The 17,394-nt window shown below is 41.9% G+C and overlaps 1 protein-coding gene across 12 annotated transcripts in view; it reads right to left on the bottom strand.

Annotated features, from left to right (window-relative positions):
• Positions 1-17,394, bottom strand: part of LOC129195000 (sodium/potassium/calcium exchanger 2-like) — a 48,698-nt gene that overhangs the window by 19,314 nt on the left and 11,990 nt on the right. For 6 of the 12 annotated variants that reach the window (XM_054800657.1, XM_054800658.1, XM_054800656.1 and 3 more), the window contains exons 3-5: positions 12,031-12,079; positions 11,363-11,471; positions 1,729-1,743 (exon numbers count right to left, since the gene is read on the bottom strand). In XM_054800657.1, the coding sequence (XP_054656632.1) occupies positions 1,729-1,743; positions 11,363-11,471; positions 12,031-12,079 (173 nt within the window). The remainder of the gene's footprint in view (positions 1-1,728; positions 1,744-11,362; positions 11,472-12,030; positions 12,080-17,394) is intronic. The other 6 variants (XM_054800661.1, XM_054800666.1, XM_054800660.1 and 3 more) reach the window with 5 other exon arrangements.

Here is a 17,394-nt window from a genome sequence, read left to right as displayed (position 1 = left end):
TTCTATTACGGTAAGTATGCCTATCCATCAAGCATGTGAAAATAAATCAAATAAGCCAGTTACTCCATAGAGGAGTAGGTCATGTGATCCCAGTAGAGAGAAATTGATCATGTGACTCAAGCAAAGTGGGTTTATTTTAGGACCCTATGACATTTGTTGTTATTTTGTCGTTTGACACGTTAATTTGGTTTACAAAGTTAGACATAGGGCAAACGGCGCTCTTATTTTGAAGGCCGGAAGTGCGTTCTTGTGTTCCGTGTGTCTTGAGAATGTCTGTTTTCACTCAGAACTTGCACGTCGTCATCGGGCATTGTAAAACGCTCCTTACATAAAGCGGTAAAACACAACACGGTCAGAATATACTCATCCAGCCCGAGTCACACAAACACACAACCGCACTAGCATTTCAACATGTTTAGTGTTTGTAATGACAACATTCATTCATTCATTATGTCAAATTCCACAAGGTCCCGCATTAAACAGTAAATTCAGTTTTTTTATTGGCCAGTTCCGCGATTCCGTCCACGGAAATCATAGGGCGCTATTATTTGAGCTAATTACGGTTAAATTACTTGCTTCCTTTAGTTCTGACAAAGCAGCATATCATGCACTGTCTTGAATAAATAAGCTTGTTTCCTAGCCACACGTCAAACACGCAAAAATACATCCAGATGTTCAAAAATAAGCTCGTCATACGTAGCTCGTATAATGCTGTTGATCATGTGACTCAAGCATAACAGCTCCGAACAAAGCAGCATGTCATGCAACATCTTGATTGAAGAAGCTTATTTCCGTGACAGGAGCGAAAAGTTAGCCACAAGTCGAGTTTACAAAATAAACCCCAGTTTTCAAAAACAAGCCTGTTACGACAGGCGAGTATAACAACATTGATCATGTGACTTCAGCATAGCTCTGCCTGTCTTGATTGAAGAAGCTCGTTTACGTTACAGCTACATAAAAGTACGCCATGTTGAGGATGCAGTGTTAAAAAAAACAAACCCGTTATCGTTGGCCACCAGAGGTCAGATGGCAGGTCGGATACTGTCCTACATTATTCCAGAAATGACCTATTTTACAAGAAACCGATCTTGTACTTCATCAGCTACTCTACGCACTGTGGAGTTTAGATGTCCGACTGTGGCATTTTAGGCGCATGCGCTTGGAACTAAAGGCAACTAAAGACATGTTTGCCGATAAAAACTCATGCAAGGTTAGAGAGACACCGCATGCAGATTAAACAAGCATGCGAGCATAGTTTGGTGGGCAAAGGCGGAGTTTCCTTCGTCTTTAATCCCTTGTCTGGCTTATTGATTATAAATCCTGAGGAAGGTCACCCATCTGCCCAGGACACTGGTTCATGAACTCAGCACAGGACGCCATGGAAGCCTCTAGACTTGTCATTTTTTCTGGCTATAATAGCAGTTTCAATAAGAGGAGGAGAGAGAGGATTTGGGCTCAATGAGGAAAACAATGCAGAGATGATCACACAGGAAGTCCAAGAGGAGGGAGAGGAGTACAACATCCACAGAGGAGGATGGAAATACTGTATACTGTATAAAGAACGCAAGGGAAAAACATCTGCAAGGATAGACAGAGTTGACATACGGCAGCACTCGGGAAGGTAAACGCCATACGAGCAAAGAGTTGCCTCTTGGTTATTGAAATGGTGGAAGAGGAGGAATGGGGGGGGGGTAGTGTGGGTGGGGTACAGAAATTAGATCAACTCACCAGAGTCAGCAAATTCTGAGGGGGGGGAGGGGTAGGGGGCAATAGAAGAAAGAGATGGGGAAGACAGAAACAGAGACAAAATAAATCCACAATTTATCACTGATATTGTATCCTAAGAGGTAGCCTCAAGGTGAAACCACAGCATATATAAACACATTGTGGACTAGACCCATGACATCGACACCCCCTGCATGTAAAACTTTCACCAACAAGGGCCGCAACACATACTGTATATGTAGCATGACATGTAGCATCCAATTAACAATTAAACTGAAATTGTTTCAAAAAAACTGATCAAAAGTTTAAGACCATCGCAGAAAAAAAACAAAAAACTCTACAAACCAGAACAAAAAATGTTCTCAGTAGCTCCATCGTTTTTGTTAATCACTTCAAAAATGGGTTTGGGCAAAAGAGTGATGTTATTCTCCCTGAAGAAGTCCTTGGTCAAACGAGCATTGTGAACTGCAGCGTTGTCCTGTTGAAAAACCCAGCTGTTACCACACAGACGAGGGCCCTCAGTCATGAGGGATGCCCGCTGCAACATCTGCAAGTAAGCAACCACCGTTTGACGACCCTGCACCACCTGAAGCTCCAGTCTTCCACTGAATGAAAAAGCACCCCAGATCATGATGGACCCCCCTCCACTGTGTCGGGTAGAAAACATCTCAGGTGGGATCTCCTTGTCATGCCAGTAACGTTGGAAGCCATCTGGACCGTCAAGGTTACATTTTTTCTCATCAGAGAATAAAACTTTTTTCCACCTTTCAATGTCCCATGTTTGATGCTCCCTGGAAAAGTCTAAACGGGCAGTTTTGTGGCGTTGAAGGAGACGACGTCTTTAAATTTTTTACACCCTTTTCCCACAGATGCCGTCTGATGGTTATTGCGCTGCAGTTGGCACCAGTAAGATCCTGAATTTGGGTCGAAGACCACCCTGTGTCTTGATGGACAGCCAATCGGATCCTCCGGCTCAGCGCAGGTGTGATTTTTTTAGGTCCACCACTTGACTTTTTTGTTCCATAATGCTCAGGATCTTAAGCAAAAAAAATGTAGAATGACCTCAGCAGCAATGGCATGCTTATGCAGCTCGACAATCCGACCACGTTCAAAAAGAGAAAGCTTCTTAGCTTTAGCCATCAGGAGGGCATGACAGTGTGAATGCCTGACAGAAAATGAACATTTTGAGCAGATTTTGGCTTTTATAGCCTGTGGTCATAAACTTTTGATCAGCTGATAAACAGCCTATTTCAGTTAAATTGTTGTTTTCAATAAATTACTTTTTCAAAATGCTTTTTGTCTCACTGCCCCTTCTTGTTTTTGCATATTGTAGCTCTACTTAAAACCTCATTAAGATCCAAATGTGTAAAATGCAAATTCTAGCAATTTTTCAACTGGTTTTAAGATTTTGATCAGGAGTGTACACATCCAGCCCCAAACTTTCCTTTATCTGAGGCACGTTATCAAAACAACTGTTCTCAAAATGTGCCGAACATAATACCAAGGAATCTTATATGGCGAAAAGTGTGTTTCAGAAATGTGAACATGCTTACTCCGTCTGCTCGAGTGTATGTACCACAAAAGCCTGCCACACAACGAGCGGGCATAATATCAAAGATAAATCAACAAAAAATTGACAACAAAAATAAGAAGCCAATGTATTCTGTGCGTAGTCCATGGAGGGCATGTATCTCGAAGTGACAACACTTCCTTCTTCTTCTCAAATCTCGGACCGGTTTGATTTTCAATGGCAAAAAATGTAAAAAAAAGTTGCAGTAAATATGTCATCATTTGAGCACACATCTAACACAGGAAGTCCGCTTTTCAATGTTATTTTGCACAGCAAAAATAACTAAATTAACATGTGTTTTGGTGTCATAAGCGCTTTAAAGGTCCCATATAATCCCATTTTTCTGACAAACAGTGTCTCCAAGAAGTGTTTTTGTGCACTTTATTCACTTTTTACTCTGCACTTAATAACCAACGTTATAGGTGCCGTGTGTCACATACCACAGCATAACATTAAAGGGTCCCTGACATGATTCATCAACTTTGCTTAAATATGTTATATATTTTTTGTAATTATGTTTGACTTTTGAAAGTGGACGGTAAATTTGCAAAAATTGCATTTATAGTTGATGGCGCAAGCCATGGCGAACTAGCTCGCAGCTCGGCCTCATTTCTGGACGTGACGTCATTGCGGTAATGCCTCTCAGCTAAAGCAAAGTAAACAAACACTTCTGAAGGTAGATTGTCGACTTGGTTCAGTATATTTTTCATTAAAATAGTAGTCATGCTTAGTAGTCATTGCTGCTGGATGTTGGCAGGATCTGAGTGACTCTGGAAGTTTGTTTTCTTTTACGAAAGACAAAGGTTTAAGACAACAATGGACAAAGCAAGAGCGGAGAACGAGAGACAGTTGGACGCCCACCTGAAGGTCTGTCCTTTGCAGTGATCTTTTTACTGATGACTGCTTTAAAGGAACACCTTCACAAGAAGCATTTGGCTTGAATATACGGTATAAACACATTTTGAAAAAGGATGCTATTCCGCCGGTACACAGGAAAAAAACAAGACAACGAAGAACGACCACTACGTCAAAGCTGGCACAAGACAAGTCATGTCTTGTTTACATAATGTCTTCTTAACAGTATTCCACGATAGCGACAAGGCCGCAAAGCATTATACATGTTATATAAATGTCTGTTGAAAGCGATATGTTTACTGTGGTGGGGGGTTTGGCGCGATGGTGACGTTCCTCCAAGGCACTCAAAGCCTTTGACATCAGTATCTTGCCTAAGGACACTTCGACACGACACGGGAGCACGGAAGATCGAAGAGACGACCACTCTAATACCTGAGCCATGCCGCCCCGACATTTACTATGAAGCAGGCTATAAAAACCCCGTTACGCTCATTAAGAAGCTGATTTAAAACAATAATTGAAGAACAAGCAACTCCCGAGTAATTTACACTTACCATTCTGTGTTATGAAGGTGACCAATCTTCATCTCAATGTGTTTAGGCTTAAGTCCATGTTCTGCAAGTTCTCTATTTCATCTTCAAATGTTTCTTCCTCCTCAAAAACTATTGACACATCGCTCAAATCTTCTCGATAATCATCGTAAGCGTCCTTTTTCATACACTGCTATGTTTGTTTACCTGATCGATATTAGTCCAACAATGTCACTTCCGGAAATGAGGATGAACTGCAAGAGCAAGTTCGTCATGGCTGGCGCCATAAACTATAAATGTCATTTTTGCTAATTTATCGTTCACTTTCAAAAATCAAAAAATGTACAACATAATTACAAACAATATGTAACATATTTAAGCCAAGTTGATGAATCATGTCAGGTACCTTTTAAGGAATGGGACAGGACACAAACTTTAGCAACACTAGCATAGCTATCTGAGCTAACATTACTGTCACATTTTAACAGCAACATCATGCTAGGTTAGCCTATTCACTGAATAATCAAAATGACAGTTCTCACATCTGTAGCTGATTGACAGTTGCCAGGCTTTTTGTTTTTTAAATGTGTAGCGAAGCCTATATTTCAAAAGCAACTGGGCACCTCTTTTCTCCAACTTTTAGCAAACAAGTGAGGGAAATGCTAGGTTTTTCTCATGTTTGGTGCTCATAAACAGGCTTTCTGGGCACATATTACTGTTTGAACATCAATAAAAAGTCATGTTTGCATAACATTGATCTTTAACGGACTACTTTGTTGAAGAAGTCAAACCGTGTGACTTCTCCCAGCACAGACAGGTAACTAAAAACAATAAAAACCTGTTATAAAATGTAAGCCACCAAGTGTGTAGTGATGCATGACATATAGTATTACTATAAGTCAAATATACAGTATATAATGTCGCAAGCACCGCAACCACACATACTGTGATTGCCCTGCTGAGGCTCCTGGGGGCCTCAGGTGTGTCACCTTCACTAATGTGTTCACTCCCTGAAGTTTCCATGGAGCCCAGCCATCCTGATCTGCAGCACCTGGGAGGATGTACCCCGGAAATAAAGGGGACTCCACCTGTGGTGGCTTTCTCTCTTTCTCTTTCTCAGCTGCACCATTTGGGGTTTTGTTTGGCTTTAGTATGAGTGTTAATTTGGTTCTTTATCTTATTTACCTTTTATGTTAAAATGAGTCATTTAAAAAATGTAGTTGGTGTCCTTGACCATGAGCCATTTTGTGACAAATGGGGCTTTTGTTCTTTGTTGCGGGGGGGACTGCAAACCTTTCGGGTTTAGTCCCCCTGTGCATAGGCATTTTTGCTGCTCTGACTGTCTGGGCTTTTATTGTTGTTTACCTGTCTGTATTTGTAAACACGCTCAGTGTTGAGTTCATTGCTGCTCCTTGTCAGGGGGCCCTGGATGCTTGCACAAAAGAGCAACTGCTGTCGATTGCGGAGTATTATTCAGTGGCAGTGATTGGTGACAAATGCCTTTAAGAAAATGCTAAAGCTAGAGTCAAAGCAAAATTGCTTGAGCGAGGTTTAATTGAGCAAACTGATGCTTCTTCAAACTGACGCTTTTTCCTTTCAGATGCAGAGATTAGATTTTGAGCAGCAAAAGAGAATTTTGGAGCATGAGAAAATTAAACATAAATTGTAAGTTAAAAAACAATCGGAGCTGGAAAGAATTCGCCAGATGTCGAGGAGACCCTGATTCATTTTTTTGTTTTGTATGAAATGGTGTCTTCAGCCAGAGGTTTGTCAGATGCGTATTCGTCTTCAAGATTCAAGAGTTTTGTCGTATGCACAGTAAAACAGGCAGTTATACCATGCAATGAAATTCTTATTCTGTTCATTCTCCCAAAAAAAAGAAAGAAAACACAAGAAAATGAATAAGAACAAAGGAAACATTAATACTAATAAATTAAGCAACAAGAACAGAAGAGACATTAATACCAATAAATCAATAAATAAAGTGCTATGAGTGTGTGCGTGTGTTGCGTGCGGCGTGTGTGAGTGCTTCGTTGAGAAGCCTGATGGCCTGTGGGTAAAAGCTGTTTGCCAGCCTTGTGGTCCTGGACTTCAAACTCCTGTAGCGTCTGCCTGACGGTGGGAGTGTGAATAATGAGTGTTGTGGATGTGTGCTGTCCTTGATGAGGTTGTGTGTTCTTCGTAGGACTCTAGATTTATAAATGTCTTGCAGTGAGGGGAGGGCTGCCCCAACAATGTTCTGTGAGGTCTTGATCACCCGCTGGAGTGCCTTCCTATCTCATGTTGTGCTGTTACCGGAGCAAACAATGATGGAGGTGGTAAGGACACTTTCGATAGTGCATCTATAGAAGCAACTGAGGATTTTGGTTGACATGCCAAGTTTCCTCAGTCTTCTCAGGAAGTACAGTCTCCTTTGGGACTTCTTGATAATTTGTTGGGTATTGTGAGACCAGGTAAGGTCCTCGCTGATGTATGTGCCAAGAAACCTGAAGGTTTTCACCCTCTCCACCTCAGTCTCATCAATATACAGGGGTCTATGCGGCTTCACCCATGGAAGATGGCTTTAGCTACTTCAAAATAAAATGTTCCGTGCTCAATGCTTATGAACTTGTTCCTGAGGCGTATTTACGGTTTAGGTCCTGGGATAAGCGAACCAGACAAACATATGTGGAGTTCACCAGAAACCTAAGCACTCTAATTAAACGCTGGTCTATTTCTAACTTTGACGGCCTCTTTGAATTTGAAGAGCAATTTAAAAACATGCTTCCCGGTAAAATCGCAACATATATTAATGAAAGGAATGTTTCGACTGCATACGCTGCTGCCGTGGCAGCAGATGAGTTTGTGTTGCTATGTTAAGGGTAACTTTGTGGAAGGTGCTTCTGCGTGTGATCGTGTCTTGTGACCAGGGGGTTTTGGCAGGGGGCTTACGTGATCAGGTGCAGTCTGTGAAAGAACAGCAATCTAAAGATGGCGTTAACCCAAGCAGTGGTTTTGACAAAAACATCTAACTACTGGCACCAGGCAGTGTCACTGGAAGTCTGACCGTCCGGTTTTAAAGGGCTGGAGTAAAGTGAACTGAATGTTAAGCCTGCAGCCACTGCTGCGCCTAATAGGCCATTATTTGGTGACTGTGACCCTGACCTGTTTGCAACATATTTTCCATTCATACGTGTTTGTTTCTCTGGTTGAGCAGCATTAAAGTCCCAGTCAAGATTCTGAGGGACACTGCTGCTTATGACTCTTGTTGTGAGTTCCATCTTGCCATTTTCAGGGAGGTCTGACACTGGGGATGTTGCCTGGGAATAGGTTTGTCAGTGTCGCCCATTCCTTCTTCCACTGTGAGCTGGTACAGGGTGAGGTGTCTGTCGGGGTGCATCCAGCTTTGCTTTGATTCCGGGTAATGGCTTGGCTGGTAGCAGTGTGTGGGCCGAGGCGTCCCTGTCAGGGACACCCGAGTGTGCTTTGAAAGCTTTACTGCAGCACCAGAAGCCCGGCCCACCTGTGTAGTCACACGAGCAATGACTCAGTCAGAGCCAGCGGCTTTGTCAGTACCAGAATGCAAAGGTTTAAAAGTTTCAGCTTTGTCTGACTTTCCATTGTCAGTGTCACTGGAGGAATTAAAGCACGAGCAGTTGAGTGATACTACTCTGAAAGGCTGTTTTGCACATGTTGTGCCTGCTGATGAAGTTGGTAGCACAGCGAGTGGATACTTGGTACAAAATGGCTTATTGTTCATGAAAAGGGTGTTGTTGCAGTTTTCCAAATTGTGGTGGTTTGTTTTGATTTTGGGTGCTTGGTGGCTGGTGTTCTCTTTGGGACACCGACTTTATGATGGCCCTGCTGAGGATCCTGGGGGCCTCAGGTGTGTCACCTTCACTAATGTATTCTCTCCCTGAGGTTTCCATGGAGCCCAGCCATCCTGATTGTTGATCTGCAGCACTTGGGAGGACGCACCAAGGAAATAAAAGGGGCTCCACCACTGGCGGCTCGCTCTCTCCTCTCCATGGACTCTTGGCTGCACCATGCTGGTTTTTATTTGGCTTTAGTTTGTTAATTTGGTTCTTTATCTTCTTTACCTTTAAGTTTAAAATAAATCATTAAAAACAATTATTTAGTTGGTGTCCTCGACCGCCCTGGCTCATGGGCTGTGGCACACAAAGTCCATACAGTGAAAGTGAACCACTTGAAAAATAACCTCAGACATTTTCCCCTTGGCTCCAAAAGCCCAGACAACTTATTTTGAGAAATATCCATAAAATATGGATGGATGGAAGCCTCTCAGCTGCTACACTTAGTCTGAGAGCATGCAGGGATGATGCTGCACCTGCTCACCTTCTGCCACGCCATGAAAATGCTCCTATGAACAAACACCCCATCTTGATGGACCACTCAAACACGTGATGGTCTCAATTCCAGCATCATGGAAGCTGATAAATATGACCCACAATCACAATTAACATTTAATTTGTTCAGTTTCCCTGTGCAATTCATTAGCACTCATTACAAGCAAATATCCCCATCTGAGGAGTACATGCAAGAGACAGAATGATCAATTATGCTTAGGGATGCAGTCTACGAGTTGCTAATGGACACTTAAGAGCGTATTATAGCCATCAAAGCTGACTCATTCCAGGCTGGGCTTTCAAGGAATGTTAGGAAAAAGACTGCTCAGGACTCAGTGGACACCCCACTGATGTGACTGAGAACAGGACTCTTTAGTCCAGACCAGGGGTGTCCAAATTTTTTGCATAATAGGTTGCAAAACAAATTAGTGTAATATCTAACAATGTTTTATTTTTAGAATATGAGGGCCAATTAAAAACAAGCTGCGAGACAAAAATGCCCGCATTTTGGACACCCCTGGTCTAGATGTAGTTTTACTCTTATGGGTTCTCCAGAAGCAGACTCTGAAGGCACGTTGCCATTCCTTTCTGTTGCCTTGATGGATATAACTCCATGTTACAGGATAAGATCACAAATGAACATATTCATCCGCTGCGCTGAGCCCTTACGTTCCCACTTTACATTCCCTTTAGCTAAGCTAATAGGGCTTCATTTGGGATTAAAAAGGAGAGTGATTCCTGACGCTGTCTCGCTCATTTTAGGAGCCTTTTTCAACATGTTAACAAAAATACAACAAAATAAAATCCAAAACAAAACATTACAGTCATATTTTAACGGCCACATCACGTTTGGCTAACTTATTTGCTGAAGAAAAGCGAAATTGTCAAACTTGCTTCAGGCTTTATTTTAAGATATGAAGTGAAGCCTGTTTTTTTTTTTTCTTTTTTGTCCTCTGGGAAGCGGTGGGTATAAAGTCCTGTTAGAACATCATTGAAAAGTCACTTTTGCATAATAGGGGACTTTAAAGGAAAACTGCACTTTATTGGAATTTTGCCCATCATCCACAATCCTTATGTGAGACATGAACACACATCTCTCTTTTCTGTACGTTGTAAATATTGAAAAACTGTTACCACAAGGCAGCTTATAATACAATGTAATGGGATTCACCTATTCCGCCTATAAAGCCAGCCCTCTGTTGAAACCCCTCGAAAAACTGTCAACATTTTGTGTATTAACAGCCATATTCATGACAACATGTAATACTTACAGTATTTTGCTGTATTTTGGTCATTTTAAGCATTGCCGGAAGCTCCTGGGTGCTTTGGTTTCACAGAGCCCATAGCAACGAAGGCTACTTCCGTCAACAGCAGCAGCATGGATGGAGCATTTGCTATCACTAATCATGGCAGACTTTGTGAGAGCCGTTGCCGACGACTACTTTTTCCTTTTACTCCCCCCCAGGCAGAGAATAATGTTGCTGGGTGCTAGGCAGATCCACTTAGAGTGAAACACGAAGCCATTCTCATGGCATAATAATGTAGCACTAGCGCTCAACATTCCATTGACAAAATAAAACCATAATAAAACAGTCACTTACAAAGTCCTCTCTCACTGGGATGCCAACTGATGGGATGGTTGTATCTTTCAGCACAAGACTTGTGCTCCCTGTTGAGCTGGTAAATTCAGCGTAGTCCTCAGGTAAAAAAACTGCTGAGCACTAACGAGCATCTGGCCGAGTCTTCCGAGCAATGTCGGTGGGTCAAAGTTGAGAGCCAGTATCAACTCTTTCAGTCTGTCCAGATATTTAGTTGGTAGCATGTGGAATGTCAAACTTGGCCAACTTTTCGGATTTTTCCCACAAACTTCTACTGTACATGTGCGAGGCATGATTTATGACCTAGCATTTACTTGTCTGAACTCAAAGGCGATGCAGGAGCTCCAATTTACGTTACATCTCTGTAGTGTGAGTGAAGCGCTGTGAGTGAGGCACGGTGTCACTACACCAGAAAAGTAGTTCTTCAGGGTTAGCTTCTACAATAACAATGTCGCTGTAGCTGTAGGTTAATATGCAGGTCATATTACAGTATGTAAATGGACCATTGTTGGTGAGGGCTTTATAGGCGAAATAAGTGCTTCCCATTACATGCATTGTTAGCTGCCTCGTGCTGGCTGTTTTTCTCTGCCTGCCGTCTCGTGAGTCAAAATAAAAACAATTCTCGCTCCAGTACAGCGCAGCAAAACCTGCTAAATTTGATGAAGACCGGCGGAAATTGTAAAATCAATTGACTCTTAAAACAAGAACAAATAAAATCAAATTAAATATCGAGCCCACCTTCACTTAACGGGTCCAAGGTGTGGATCATGAGCTGGAAAATGCTGTTCCTCATCAAACTGTTGTGCAAGGAGGCGGAGCTACCCCCCCTCTGAAGCCGAGGCCTGGCCTGCGAGAGGAGAGAGGGTGTTAATCATAATTCTTGCCGACTCTCATGCAGATCCATAGCACCTAGATCTGCTTCAAAGTTCCACAATAAGTCATTTCTAGCCACAAAGTCATCATGCAACTTGGTGCCATGAATGCATGATACTGCGGCTCCTCGTTTGGAATGTGATCCCCTAATCAGCTTTTACATAAAACCCAGAGCGGAACCTGAAAGTAACTTTGATGAAATAACACATCTACTTATAAGAGAGTTGCATTCAGAGAGGTGTGTAAGTTCGTTCATAGATGCTCCATGCTGAATTTCTTGTGGAAATTGTACACCATTGCTGGGCTGGTTTAGAGCCGTCCTACCCACAGGCTGGTCCTGTCCTCATCTATGTGGATTTTTAAAATAAGCTTTGTTTTTTGTTGTTTGTTTGTTTTTTTTTACATTCTCTACAACACTGGATGAAGTTAACACAGATTCGCAATAGGGTGGGAGACATTTTTTTATAACAGCGACACAACAAAAAAACGCAGACCAGGAAACGAGAGAGTGTCAAATCAGACAGGACACCTACCGACAACTTGCCGTCATCCTCGGGGGCCCCGGGACTCGCCTTCTCATCCAACACAAAGAAAGAGGAGGTTAAAAAAAAGAAAAGGGAGGGAAGGGGGGGGACGAGAGAGAGAGAGAGAGAAAACAAGACAAAGATGTGAAGCATGCCGCACACGACCAGACACTCGAGATGAAGACGATAGAAAGAGACGTTACAGCACAATAGATGATGATGAGGGATGATTCCTTCTAATTAGATGGCATAAGATCTAAAAATCGGGGAAAAAATAGCATTAAAAACTGGAGGGTGCCCTTTGAGCTGCGTTGTGGTGGTCTACTTTCTAGTTACGCAAGCTAAATTATTGAAACATCACTTAATACATGGATAGGCCTCTGTTTGGACTCTTAAAGAGACATAATCCTTTTGTCATTTCATTTGAAACGACTGCATGTTGTGGGTGGAGCCATATGCCTGCTGTCTGAGAGTGTGCAGAGTTTCTTGCACCAGGGTGCAAAATAATTAGCCAGTATGCCAATACTAGCATATTGCTAAAAGCCAAAGTGTTGGCGCAACAAGCTCAAAAATAACGGTCGGGATTTAAACCGCGAAGAGGACGGGCCGTTCATTGGAAGCAGTTGATAATTGGTGAACTCTTTCAAAATTCCCACTTAAATAATGACCTGGAGTGCATGCAAAAGCGGAAAAGAAAAACGTGGCTCTCTTTGACCAACACAGCAGCAACAGCAACAATGTTGTAATAGTGGAAAGGAGCAAACTGCTCAGCCAGCATTTATAGTGTTGATGAGTTCATTGTAAACAATGCCAAGAGTAACACGCATGAGTTTCGCACCATGACATTTTACAGTGCACACAGAGGTAGATAAAGTTGCTGGATGGTGACTGCTCATGATACTTCAAATGCAACTACTGCCATCTTGGAGAGTTAACTGAAAAAAACTACATCAGGAGGTTGCCTACCGCCACAAAGGCAATGTATTTTTGACCTGATGTTATTAGAGAACCCAGCGGTTATTTACTTTAGTAGACTACGCACATGGCAAGGCTAGGAGACTGTAGGAGTTAAATGAATAGAGGCATTCATTGGATAATTTCCACTAATATAAGATACATCAATGAGTTAATTCTTGCCACGAAATTGGTCTCCAAAAGTACCATAAAGTAAAGTTGAGTGTAGCTTTGCAAGGATGGAATGCTGCCAGTTTTCATGTAGAACTTTTTTTTGGAATGAGTGGACGTGTGACTCAGGCATCCTAAAAAAATCACATCCCCTGCCATGGTTCCCAGCAGGCGCCCTGGCACGTCTATTTTCGACAACAACAGCAATGAAGACAAGCCCATAAAAAAAGGAAAAAAAAAAAAAGGGAAAATGTGCGCATGTGTGAAATGTCTCCGAAGAGCTTCGACATTTGTTGGGACGGCGGAGGCTTTGTTTGCCGGCCCACGCACTTGTTTTTGTGAAGGCGCTTGGTGCGTGGTGAGAAGATGCCCACATTTGGAAGCTAATAAGCAAGGCCGTCCTTCTGCATTACTTTGCAAATGGATTACATTTATAGTGTTTAGTAGGCTGCATTCACATTTCCTATCATAGCAGTTAATAGTTGAGTGGTCTAAAGTATGAACTACCCGAATTGTTCTTAGCGTGTTGTTTTGGTGGTGCTCATTGACGAACATCCAGTTCGACACGATCAAGTGGATACGAACAGCAACAATGTCTTCAATGTCACTGTGGGAAGTTGTGCACAGCTCCTTCCTCCAAAATGACGGAACCACAAACTTCATAAAAAGTTAGGGATCTAACAAACGCATTTCTAACAAATACAGTTAATCATAATATCTTCATAAGGAAATTAGAACCCTATGGCATTAGGAGTGTGCTTTTGAAACGGGTAAAAAACTGCTTCACAAACAAGAATGTTTGAGATTAAGTGGCCACACATCTGAATGCCTTGAAATATCTCGCGGTGTACCTCTAGGGTCGACATCTGCAAAGTTACAAAAAACCTAAAGCTCGTACTTTTTGCAGATGACACTGCAGCATTCAGGGGAGAATACACAGGATAGCTACTAAAAACAATTACAAAGGAAATGAATTGTTACACAAAGAAATAGACGGCGAAGACATTGATAGGGTGAATGAAAACAAATCTTCAGGGGTCATAATAGATGATAAAATGAGCTGGAAATCCCATATTAAGCAAACAGAACATGAAGTGGCAATAAACATGGCAATACTGAATAAAGCAGAACAATAAACAGCAAACCAAAATCACTCCATTATCTGGTGTTATCATATCATTATTGTGCTGTCAGTTACTGCTGGTTACAGAGAACACACAAACCCTTCATCCATTAAATCACAATTATTTACATTCACAGGTCTAGTACAATTCAGCTAATATTATGCAGAAAGCAAACAACCTACTATCCAACAACGTACAACAATGTTTCTCCACAAGAGAGGAGAAATACAACCTAAAGGAAGAATTTAACTTAAAACATGTGTATGCACGCACCACACTAAAAAACCTTTAATACCTGTATGTGGAATTTAATTATGGAACAAACTAAAGCGGGGGTTACACGTCCCGGCGTACGTGTTACCACACACACGGGCTCCGCAATTTTTGGGAAATTTGCTGGCCAAAATTTGCTGGCCATGGCCAGCATGTAGAGGAAGTAGGGTATCAGAAGGGTTGCAAGTGTGTCATTCTTAGGGAGGAAATGATTTGTGGCACTCACGTGCTTGACGCTCACCCTCCGTTGGTAGCGTTTCAGATCGTGAGTGCAGCGTGCTCCGTGTAAGGCTGTCGTATGTTTTATCGTGACCGGGAGAACCAGAGTGTACAGCAGCAAGAGCTCCCACATGCTGGCTGTTTTTAGCTGTTTTTCTCTCTTTGGAACGTGCAAAAAAAAAAAAAAAAAGAAAGACGTGGTCATGTTTCACGTTAAGTGCGAAGAAGCACTGAACGCGCAGTTTTCTTTTAACTGCTGTGTTGTTAGTCATGCTTCATGATGTTATGTTGTTAGGTCAGGTTGACCGGGAACATACATGGTTTTATCTATCCATTCATGTCCCATGTCAGTTTTGTCTGGACTGTGCTCTGTATCCATCTAGTCATCATACAATGTTAAGTCAGATCTGTTTATCTACAAATTATTGTTTATATCAGTTTTTATTTGGACTAAGGCATTACTGTGTTATCATACAACATGTACAAAGTTCCGTCTACTTTAACTTACTTATTATACTATCTATTTTCCATTATTTATTGAATTACTATTTATCTATCTGTCTACTATATTATTATTATTATGATGATCAACTAATGACTTTAGCTCTATCCATTATATCACTGAAGAAGTTATCCACAAGCTCAAACTGAGCAAAGAACTTCTCTTGCATTCGTGTGTCTGGAAGTGGCAAAACCATATTTTAAGAAGCTGCTGTCATAATGTTGATGCGCTCAAGACGTGAAAGTAGTCTAATGTGTTCGTCTAATGCACGCTTGCATGCCTGGAAGCGATGAAACCATATTTTAGGGGAGCTGCTGTCATAATTTTCAGGTTGATTTTTGCTTTCCTATCTCCCTTCCCCTTCAGAAGTTATTTTTGTCCCCTTCATGTTGACCCTGAAATGACATCGGTGGGATATAAATTGATTATATATTGTTATTGAATAAAATAAACACTTTTTTTTTTACTAATTTATGAAAATTTGAAAAACAACTAAATACAATTGTGTGTCTTTTATTAGATTTTTTATTGTGTCTTGTGGTCGGGTTTGGGTTTGCCCACAGACCGGTACCGTACTGCAGCCCCCTGCTGTTCTAAAACACTCTGTCTCACTGTTTTGATTTAAAAGCTCATAACTCGCCATGTTTGAGAAATGAGGGCCCCCGAATTGAAGCAATTGCCACAAAAAACGGCAAAAGACGACAACTAATCCTGAAGATTTCCAAGGCTAATTCCTTGCACACTCAAGGTTTAATTATTCCATTCCGCTTGCCCTCACCCTCCTCCGTGGCAGCTTGGGCGAGTACAGGTGCCAGATCGAGATTACGCGGTGGGTAGCTCGTTAAGCCGGCGTTAAATATTATGACTAATAATCACATAGAGGGATTAGTGTGTTTGTGCGCGCCGTTAATACCATAGTCGCTCTGCCTTCCACTTCTTACGTAATGTCACATCAGGATGGTTCTTGGAAGCGGCTCAGCTGGTGGTAGATGAGAGGGGTTGAATGGATGGGGATGAGGGATGAATATCCCTCTGCAGCCATGTGCACGTAAACACCACGTTAGCGATAAAAGTGCAGAAACAATTCCACTTCAGCATCGCAAATTGACAACAGATTAAAACGGAATTTTCAGTGAGATCAAAAACTGAACGGAACTGCAGCTGTTGTATTTGTTTGAGGTGTAGGAAAAGGGAGCTGTTTTTATGGTACATCACCAGTCCCCTTTTTAGCAGCAGTTAAAGTTGTTGTCCCTCTTCGGCTGCAAATTACACTTTTTTGAAACCAAAAAATATAGGAAGACCACCACCGACTCACATATGTTTCATGGTTTAAGAGAACAGATTGAGCAAATAAATGTCTGTATTTGTCACAACTGGAAGTTAAACTTTGTAAACATGTGCGTTCAAACTGAATAAAATGATTGGTGTTCACGGCTTTCACTCGCCGCTGTCCGGTATATGCGTACATCCGTGGTGCGTGCACGTAAGCAGTCTCAGAGAAGTGACTGACAATTTGAAGTCATCGTGTGGTTATGATAGGCTCTGCATTCAATGACAGCTAATGTTAGCATCTACAGTTTGCCAAATCGCTATTATTAGCTGACAACAAACATAAGTAAGGCGCACACGTGTGTGTGTGTTACATGGGGTGTGGCTTGCAATGGCTGAGATCACATTCGATAGTTAGCAGATGTTGGGACGTATTTATTTCCGCAGCCAAGCAATTCATTCACTGATTTACAGGTTAGCGTTTAGCTACTGGTGCAGGTGGCGTTAAGGGACCGACACAGACACTTCAGAGACAGACACCTGCTCAGACACTTGTAAAAATTAGAGGAAACATTGCTCATGACACCCAAAAAAGTTACAAAAAAAAACAATAACAAAATGAAAGTACTCAATCAATACAACATTTTTGTCATACTGCTGTCACAGTAGGAGCGAAGTGAAGTGGTGATTTTGACATGATTTTGACACGCCCCCCCAGCAAGTTTTCTAAACCGACGCCATCTTGGCTGTGATGTCACTGCCAGACTACGTTCCGGGAAACAGATTCAAACACACGCAGCCATGAACTCACAGCAAAGCCAAGAAAGTGACATCTTCACAACAATAACACAATAATATCAT

This window comes from Dunckerocampus dactyliophorus, chromosome 15 (genome assembly GCF_027744805.1).
Source record: "Dunckerocampus dactyliophorus isolate RoL2022-P2 chromosome 15, RoL_Ddac_1.1, whole genome shotgun sequence".
Classification (NCBI taxonomy): domain Eukaryota; kingdom Metazoa; phylum Chordata; class Actinopteri; order Syngnathiformes; family Syngnathidae; genus Dunckerocampus; species Dunckerocampus dactyliophorus.
This window is presented reverse-complemented; position numbering and strand designations above follow the sequence as displayed.